General features: G+C 46.6%; 1 protein-coding gene across 6 annotated transcripts in view; it reads right to left on the reverse strand.

The window, feature by feature from the left end:
• SORCS2 (sortilin related VPS10 domain containing receptor 2) overlaps window positions 1-7,724 on the reverse strand; it is a 569,561-nt gene extending 561,837 nt beyond the window's left edge. For all 6 annotated transcript variants that reach the window (XM_080373393.1, XM_080373391.1, XM_080373389.1 and 3 more), the window contains exon 1: window positions 6,932-7,724. In XM_080373393.1, the coding sequence (XP_080229519.1) occupies window positions 6,932-7,273 (342 nt within the window). In that variant the 5' untranslated portion in view covers window positions 7,274-7,724. The remainder of the gene's footprint in view (window positions 1-6,931) is intronic.
• Between the last annotated feature and the right edge of the window lie 2,089 nt (window positions 7,725-9,813).

The raw sequence follows: 9,813 nt of genomic DNA on the forward strand, positions 1-9,813 counted from the left end.
TCAATGTACATCCTTTAAGCGTACAGTTCTGTTTCTCAGGGATGTATGTAGGTAAAACTGTAATTATAAAATCTTTAGAGCTGCACCTGCATTTTTTGCATTGGGGTTGTGCAATACCCACCGCAACAGAGTCTTAATCCATAACTGAAACTCCAACAGCCAAGTTACAGGAAGAAAGGAAGGAAATAACTGCAGCAGCAATGAACTCTAGATATCTGGATTAGGAATAACTTTAAATAAATTCTGTCTCTCATCAAAGTTAGTATTCTAGGCCCCTCTCCAATAAGTGGAGAGAGATACATGCTTTCAGAAGTCAAATCATCCAGGCTTTCTCAAGCATGGCTGTTAAGATTGTCAGGGGAAAGATCAATCCAGGGACCACCTCCACCTCCTTCCTACTGCAGAAGTCTAGACTTGATGGCTGAAGTAAGGCATAAGGAAGGATCCCATCCATTATTTCTTTCCAAAGGGGTTTTGTCATTGGTGACCTGTTTAAGAGTTTAAAATTCTTAATACTGGGGCAGGGTGTTGGAGATGGGAATGTTTGGTAAAGAATGTGAGACTATGAGAATAAAAATGCTGAAGGAATGTTGCAGGTCATCAAGTTTCATCCTGAGCTATAGCAAGCAGTCATATATAGCAGACTACTTTCAACCTATACTTTAAGCTTTTGCTTAAATGAAGTTGTGCTTTCAGGAACGCGAAGGACTCCACTTGCACTGTACTGCAGATTATCTCTCCTCATGCTAACATCCTTTGGTCTTAATTGACAGGACCATAAAATATTTCATTTGGACACGCAAAGGGCTTGCCATAAAAGCTTCTGTAATCTGGGCCGTTTCACGTTTTAAATTCATAAAATGGCACATACTTTACAGAACTTCCCACTTTAGCAGAACAATTACTGTTTTTCTGAAAAGTTCACCATTCTCCCTTTCTGTTTTTTCAAAAAGACTCTACTAGTCTATTGAATTTTAATAAAATCAAAAGGGATGTCCTCATTTCTTTCTCCAAAGATCTGTATCAGTAAATTCCTAACACTGTCGAGCTTGGGAAGAATGCATTATGTTCCCACTGTGATATGTGAACCTGCTATCAACAGCCTGAATGAATATCTAATGATTGTTATTAAGCTAGATTTGGTTTATCGTGCACACATAACATCAGCAGTATCAGAGACAGGATTTCAATCCGTTGTCTGTGTTTACTGTTCATTGCCAGATTTCCCTCCCAGATTCAAACTCTCTGAGCTCGTCCCACTGTCAGCACAGTAGTACCTACTCTAAGCTAAAGCGGCTAGTAGCTTGCTCCTAAGCAAACCAGGTAATGCCAGTCAAACCAGCAAACCAGGTAAGACCAGGTATGGCTGCAGGTGTGGAGGGCTGCGTGTGGAGGAGGACTTTCAAGCATGTTTGAGACACACACTTACTAATTAAAGTATGTATCAGTTTTAAGTGTCTACTTAGGGGATGAGAAGAGGTGCTCTCTCTTTCTTTCAGCAGCTGGAATTTGCTGAAATGTGGAGAGAGCTCAGCAGGCAGCGACAAGACTAGCAAGCTATAGGGCTGGAAGAGAGGGAAAACAGAGGCTGATAGAAGCAAATAAATGAAGTAAGCCATGAACTTTATATTGGAGGGTGGGGGAAGAAAAAAGATGTTAAACTCCTGAGTTACTTCAGTCAAATTAAAATCATTCTCTTTTCCATGTGGGATTCTTCTGTTCCATTCAAATATAATTATTGGGTTTGGTTTCTGTTTGTTTTTTATCACACTATCATCTCAAGGAATTTAAAAAAAACAAAAATCCCTATGGGAAATCTGCCTTTCACTTTGCAATATATCTGCCATTTATCAAAGGTCTGAGCTGTCAAGATTTTTGACCTCACGCTCCCTTTAGTTTCGTAAAAAGTAGTCCGGCTGCTCTGGAGAAACAGCACCAAAACCTTACCACAAATGGACTTTTGCCCAGTTTGGATAGATAATTACATTTACCATTACAGATACTGCTACAGTAATATTGAAGTGAATGCTCTGTATAGATACCCTCAGCACAATTTATTGCAAACTGAACAAAACAGAAAACCAATTATATAAAATATCTGTCAGAATAATACATTTAGGGATCACTGGGCTCTACAAATCATATATGGTGAAACTGTCTCACGAAGAGTAGTATTTTTTAAATTAAACAAATTACCTGTATATCAAATACAAAGAAGTCTGCATCAGCTAAAATTTTTGTATGTAGCAAATTCCGTAGATGTGTGATAAACATTCCTTTCCCATAAGATGCCGCTAAATATTAAGTCTTGAAAAAAATGTGTATATATTTATATTTGTTTTTCCATAACAAAGAGCTACATGTTTATGAGGGATCATGACACCAACTAACTGGACAAATAAGTACCTGCATGGACTTAATACTTTGACAACAAACAAAAGAAAGGAAATACTGGCACCATGAAACTTCAGACTTAGAACTAGTTGGCTGAAGTCCTGTTCACAACACTTTAACAGTCTGCACACAGCATGAAGAGCAGCCCATGAATCAAAATCAATTGTGAATACAAGTCTCATTCTCCCTGTATTTCTGGTTTGCCTTTGATATTTTTTTTTTAAATCAGCTAGTATTAATGCACAATGGGAATTCTCCAGTAGGGTCAAAAAGAGTATAGTTTTGCAAAGAAAGTTGTTTACCTGCACACACACACAAAAAAAAAAAAAAAAAAAAAAAAAAAAAAAGCTCCTGGGATGACTATAAGGTCTCTTCTAAGAAGAAGCAGGGGTTTTTAAAGCTGTCATCAATTGACTGTTTTCCCCAAATCTGAAAGGGTAGTAGTTTGTTAGTAAATCTGGGAGCATACATATGCAGCTTAACACAGTAAGAGGCTATTCTTTAAGCACACTACCTGTATATATTCCAACGCACAGCTCCATGTTATTTATCAGTTACACAAATGTCAGTCTTTAGCCCTTACGAGAGTAAATGGTGTGCTGTGCCACCCACCTGTCATGTCTTCAGTTTATGATATTTTAAGACTGGAAAGGAAATTAGTTCCACTTGCATGAGCTCTTGTTTGAAAGTAATAGTACACAACAGATCTCTGTGGGCATTGGGAACTGAGAGCAGAAATACTAATTGTAGGAACTCACTAACGAGATAAACTAGCTTTGCAAGACTTACACCACTAGTGATGGTTTTAACTATTCATTCCACTGTCAAGAAAGGTCAGTGACAGGCTTATCATTTATGGAATTTATAAATAACTATTAGAGTAAAAAATAAAAGTAATGAGAAGACAATAGGAAGCAATTAGCATACCTCCCTGTATGGGAGCTCTCTCTTGACACAAGCAAGGAAGTGTACAGTTATCTTCCCAACTATTCAAGCTTACTTTACAGTCAGTGCAACCATATACTCTGCTGTGCTATCAAATCCACCATTTCTGTGATTCACAAAATTAATGGCATTATGAGAGGATAATAAAGTACATGTCAGACTTCTACAGTAAAGAAGGGGGACGAGACAGGACCAATTTAATTCATAGCCTCCTTAGCTGCTTTCAGGCCATCTCACACAACCGAAAATCACATGGTCCTATTATTGTGGCACAGGAGTAAATAATTTTTTTTAAAGCCCCATGTGCACATCGACCTAACCTCTGCCTCTTTCAGATTTATTTACTTGCCCTTGATCCACACACATGAGTACTCCATGGTAGCACTTTCAATGAACTATTCATGCAGGTGAACATCCCTCAGTGAGGCAGCTGCCCCCTCTGCTTTTATGGTTATTTGTCTCTCCATCGTGGAGCTCAAAGGAATAATCCTACTGCATATTTCTTCTTCATTTATTTTACTAGGTGAGGTGTTTAAGAGGATATATGGTCATCTGGAGCTCATCACTGTCAAACTTTCAGCCACGCAGCTGTAAAGGATAAAGGAACTAGTTTATGTCCTTGGTTTACAAAGTGCTGAGTACCTCCAATGAGGTGCCAAATGTGCGTGGTGACACTTTAAGATTGCTTAGTGCCTCCTGAGGTTCACAGGGCCTGATCCAAAACCCCACTGTTATGAATGCCAGTCCTCCCCTTGTCTGCAATGCACTTGGGACAGAACAGTGCTTCGCAGCTCAAACCTGTGCTTCTGGGGCAAGACAGGATTTGCCATAGACTTAGGAACCCAGGGTAAAGTGCCAGGTTTGAGAAGCACTGGATCTTAGTGTTCCTACCTCCAAACATTTAAGCCAGAGTAAAATAAATAAATACATACATACATGCATATGTATCTATATAAACAAAAAAACATTCCAGACTACCTTAAATATGTTTTGGATCAGGTACTTATTTTCAGTTATTTTAATCTCATATACATACAGAAGCAAATTTCTCTCCAAATGCTTTAAGTCCATCCTGCTTCCATTTGGCTTAATGTATGTCTTCCACTTCTTTAAAATAAAATAAAATAAAAAATTCTGCAGACTGTCTTTACAAATCATTTTTTCTGGAAGCCTTTGTTAAAATCAGCTCTTCTCCTGGAAGCATGCAATAAAACAACGTTAAAGAAAAAAAAGAAGGTGCAAAAAACTGCTGACATACTGTAAAACATCGAGTGCAAAAAGACTGGCTGCTCTCATTTGGGTTAAGGCAGCAAAGAAACTTTCATTACCGGGTCACTATTCAAATCTAGTCTTGCTTGATGGTAATCACCTGATGGCAGGCAGAATAAGCAACATTACTTTTTAAGTAACTCTGCAAAAGTATTTTTTATTGAATGTGTAAACACTGTAGAGAATGTCTGCAGGCATTCATAATGAGTATCCTGTAATACTGAATTAGTAGACAGTAACTAAGCAAACATAAAAGAACTAAGTTGTAGCAAAGACTACTTTCATTTATTCTGACAGTTGCCATTTATCTTTGCTTTTGAAGAGACTACTTGGTAGCATTCTAGCAAGTGAACTGTAGCATTCTGTGAAGAAATAATAACATTTTAGCAATACAAGCCCTCACTGCAGCATCTGTTATTAAATCTTTGCAGAGAGGCGAGGAGAGACCACTAGTCATAAAAGTGGATTAGCAAGGTTCTACTATATTCGTTTTAGAGTGCAGAGTACTTTGCATGAAAGCTGTTACTTGCCTTTTATGTCAAAAAATGAACATATGCCAACTTTTTAATACTGAATTCTTCAAGGAAGTAGTCCTAACAGCCTGCAAACACTGTCCACAAAAAATGCCAGTATTCTAACAGCAGAGAAACGGAGGAAGGACAGAATCAGAACAGCTGATGCTGCTGATTTGCAACATTTTCTTTTCACAGAAAATGGCCATCATCTTATGCTTCCCTTCCTGAGCAAATCAAAAATCGCCTGTGAAAGTGTCAAGCTTTCTCGTGCTGACTCCAGCTCTGACAACTGATTATACAAGAGCATTAACACAAGAGCTCAGCGTGCTCAAGGGAATCACTGCATCCTCGCCAGGGGAACCTTAGCAGCTCCGCATCCTGGGTGACCCCCTATCAAAACAGGCAAAGCCCAGGACTTGCGATCCTACAGAAAGGATGATTCACATGCTTATGAGAAGTACAACACCAGCTCTCTGAACTGAGCCAAGTTTAAGTAAACTTTATGCTAAATTCACAAAGTTCAAGCAGAGTCGGAGCTTAGCTGAACTGTAGTAAAAACACTCAAGAGTTTTCCAGAAACACTAAAATCCTCCAAGAGAAAGTTGATCTTGAGCCTTCATATACGATATTTTCCTGTCTGTGAAGTTTCACAGACAGTGCAAGGTGCTATGTAATATTTACCTATGACGCCCACTGTTATGATATAATGTTTCAGTGAAGAATAAATTAGAAGCAGCAAATCCCTGAAAACACACTGTGCAAATACCCAACCATTAATGGGTCAATACATAAAGAAATGAAGCCTAGCTGAAACTGAAAATGAGTTAAAAATAGATTGTGAGTGCTCACCGTGAGAGCTGCTGTCTAAACCAGACAATTCAGTAATAAAGGCAAGGCACATCGCTTTAACTGCAAAAAGTTGCGAGCACTGATGCTCTCACGCAGTAACAGCGGTCCCAGCGCAGGATTTTTACCCATCGATCAGGCTGTAAAACTCCTCGGAGAGCTGCCGTGGTTCCCCGACCTTTGGGGGAATCCCCCCCGCCCCCACAGCCGGCCCGGCGGGGGAAGCCCTGCGCCCTGCCCGCGCCCTGGCGGAGGCTCAGCGCCCACCGGGCGGACGCCCCGCGGGGCCGCCCCTGCCGCTGACATCCCCCTCCAGACCGGGGCTGCGCTTGATGTCATTTTGGTTTCGCGTTTTTCTTTCCCCGGCGCTTGCGGAGGCAAAGCGCGGCGCGGGGAAGATTACACGGGGATGACTGAATCGAGGTGAATCGATAAACCTCGACAATTTAATCGGGGACTTTCTGAGGAGCTGGAGGAGATAATCCCCGCGCCGCAGCTCGGCCCCTGCCTCTCCTTTCCCGGAGACCTTCGCCCAGCCCCGAGGGCACGCCGACCGACCGCGGACACGGCCTGGCCGCTCCGGGGCCAAGCCTTCCTCCTCCTCGCAGCGCGACGCACACTGCGCACCCGGCCCCTCCGCAAGATGCGCGCTCGCAAACTTTCCAAACTTCTGGGGAAGTGGCGAAGGGTGCGCGGGGCCGGCCCGACCCCGGCGGCGCTTGGCCTCCCGGCGGCACCTGACCGGCTGTCGGGGCGCCCCTCGCCCCGGGTGCTGCCCGCGGGGACCCCCGCGCCCCGGGCCGGCCGGCGGGAGCAGCGCGCTCCGACCGCTGCCTGCCCGGCGGAGCGCAGGCTGCGCCCCGCAAGTTGGGGAAGCAAAGCAACGGTAAGGGCAGGGGTAAGGGCAGGGCTAAGGGCAAGGAACCCCCCCCAACCCCGCCCGCACTGCCCCTCGTACTCACGCTGCTGTTCTCGCCCGTCCAGTGCACCATCGCCTGGTTGTGAGACGCGTCCCCTTTCAGAACGAAGGAGGTGCTGATGAGGGAGACCTGCTCCCGGCCCGCCGCTGAGGATGCTCTCCTGGCGCGGCTGCCCCCCGCAGCCGCCCCGCCGCCGCGTCGCGGCTCCGGCGGGCTGCGCGCCCCGCGGGTCAGGGCTCCGGGGCGCGGGCGGCCGCAGGGCTCCGCGCAGCGCAGAGCGGTGGCGGCGCCCAGCAGCGGCGGCAGCAGCAGCAGGAACAGCGGCCAGCGGGTAGCCCCGCGCGGAGCGGCGGCGGCGGACACGCGTGGCCCGCCGTGCGCCATGGTGGCTCTCCGGCGTGGTAGTGACAGGCGGGGAGGTGGCGAGGAGGGAGACACCGCCGCGGAGGGCGGGGGCGGGGGAGGGCTGTAACCGGAGCGGGGCTCGCGCGGCAGCGGCGTGCGCGGGGCTGCGCGCCCAGCCGGGGCGGCGCCGCCATCTGCTGGCCCGCGCCGAAACGCCGGCCGGCGGGGGGGGCTCCCGCACACGGGCACACGCGGGGTCACGAGCACTCCCGCCCCGGCCCCGGGCGAGCGGCGGCGGCGGCGGCAGGGCAGGACCCGGCAGCGGCTGAGCCCGCGGCGTGTGAAGTTTCACGGCGAGCTCCCGGCAGGCGTTCCCGAGCGCTCTCGCCAGCACTCACGCTGCCCCTCGGGGCGGGCGCGCTGCCGGCTGGGGGTCGCCGCGGGCGGGCGCGCGCCCCCTGCCACTGTCGCCACCGGGGGTGGCCCGGGTTTGGCCCGGGTGAGAAGGGTCTGTTTGTCAGCAGCTGGAAGCCGAGGAACAAATGGAGCGGGTGCAAAAATACGGTTCTGGTTATTACGACGAGAGGCGCTTCCGCGGCGAAGGAGCGCCTGCCCGGCCTGCGCCTGCGCCCGGGAGGCACCGGCCCCCTCACCTGCGCTGTCCAGAGCGCGCTGCTGGTCCAGGGTTGCCCACTGTGGGGACATGTGACTCGTAACTTGTGACTGATGCATGGAAGCAGCAGGAAATGCTCAGGGCAGGGTGGTCAGGGCCAGGACTGGCTCTGTGCTGTGTGGCGTGTGGCATAACTCGGACAGACAGGAGAAGCGGTGGAAGGAGATTCAGGCATCACACCACAGGTTGGATGCTCTTCCTGCTCCACTGCAGCATGCTGTGCAACTGTGAATAAACTGGGGGTCATGAAGCCATTTGATGCTGTGAGAGGGAACTGATTAGAACCACAGGGCAATTGGGACCTCCAGAGGATTCCTGGTCTGACCCACTGCACAGCCCAGGGCCAGCTCTGAAGCTGAACCTAACTTCATGGTAAGATAAGGTTGCTGAGGCCTAGATGTCAGAAAACACATTTGAAAGGCTGCCGAGAGAAGTAATGACTCCAGCTACAGGCAGACACATCAGATGACACCTAGGAGAAGAGATCGGGGCTGGGTAAAACCGAGGTAAATTAGTAAACCAGCTTTAGTTGTAATCTGCCTTTACCCTAATGGCCTAGAAAATTAGGATTACAAAGGCTTTTCTAGGAAGATTAATAGAAAAAATAGTATCCACTGATTTAACTATACCATTTACAGGCCTGGGATGATTCTCATAATGACCTAAAGTAACCTGGTCATCCCAAATTCATGTAAAAATGACTTTCAGCAAGCTACATGATTACGTATTAGCTGTACACTTTCAGTGCCATGAGGCCTATGGTAACCTGCCCTGTTATTACTGTAGTGGCTCAGACTATAGGGCAGTTTCAAATTCAGGGTAACTCACATTTCAAAAGAAATCAAGATTAAAAATAAAAATAATTTTGAAGATACTCCCATGTGCTTTTTCCACAGCTCCCAACATAAAGTCCTCTTTCAGAGTTTCAAGTGGAACCCCACAGCCTCAAAACAGCCTTTGCACAGCTTTCCCCCTTGTTCCTCCAGCACGGTGTCTGAATTAACAGAAGAAATTGTCCCTCCTCTGAGAATCTCCAGCTGCCAGTTTTGGAGATTCTGCCCCAAACAGCCTGCCAGCAGGAGCCCGGGGAGCTGGCAGGAACTCAGGCAGGCAGCACCACCTGGCCCAGGTCACCAGAAGCTGCCCCTCGGACCCTTGAAGGAGCTGTATATTAAATTCATTCCCGAAGGACTTTACATCCTGTGTAAAAAGCAAGTCAATTCCCACCCCCCCATCTTGGTTTCTGGAGACAATACTGAAAGCTCAGAAGGCCTAGGAGAAGCTATAGGGAGCTGTCTGAAGGAAGTGAAACATGAGCATGAGAGAAGAACAATCTTTGCATACAGTTAGTTTCTTCACAGTGTCTTATCCCTCCACTATGCTTGTAAGGAGAAAAACAGCTAGTTTTAAGGGGGTAGAAAGTTAGTTTTCCAGACAAAATCCCCTTGACTCTTGCAAACTGGTCTCAGTGACAGCTGGTGGTCAACGCTTGTTTGAATTGTTGCTGTTTGGATATGTTCTTTAGGGGTGCAGAAATTAGGCAGTGATACAACCATTCACAGAAGACACATGAGTGGGAAGCCGTTCCTGGTGGGGTAACACCTGATGCTGAGTGTGTCACCTTCCATCTTCTGCACCTCTACACAGAAAGGAACAAGGGAAAAAACAATGCTGAATTGTTAAGAAAACACTGACCGATCACAGTTGTATCAACCTACATTAAGGGGTGATTGGTCCACTATTAGGAATTAAATAATTTTGATTCTGACATCATGGTCTACCTCCTGTGAAACTGAAGATTACTCAACATTTGTAGAATAACCTAAAAATACTCAGAACAGATGGAAGGGCCTGAGTCCCCTACATGCTAAAACTGGCATACAAAATGTAATACTTCATCTGAATC

This window comes from Falco punctatus, assembly GCF_963210335.1.
Source record: "Falco punctatus genome assembly, chromosome: 1".
In the NCBI taxonomy this organism is placed as follows: Eukaryota; Metazoa; Chordata; class Aves; order Falconiformes; family Falconidae; genus Falco; species Falco punctatus.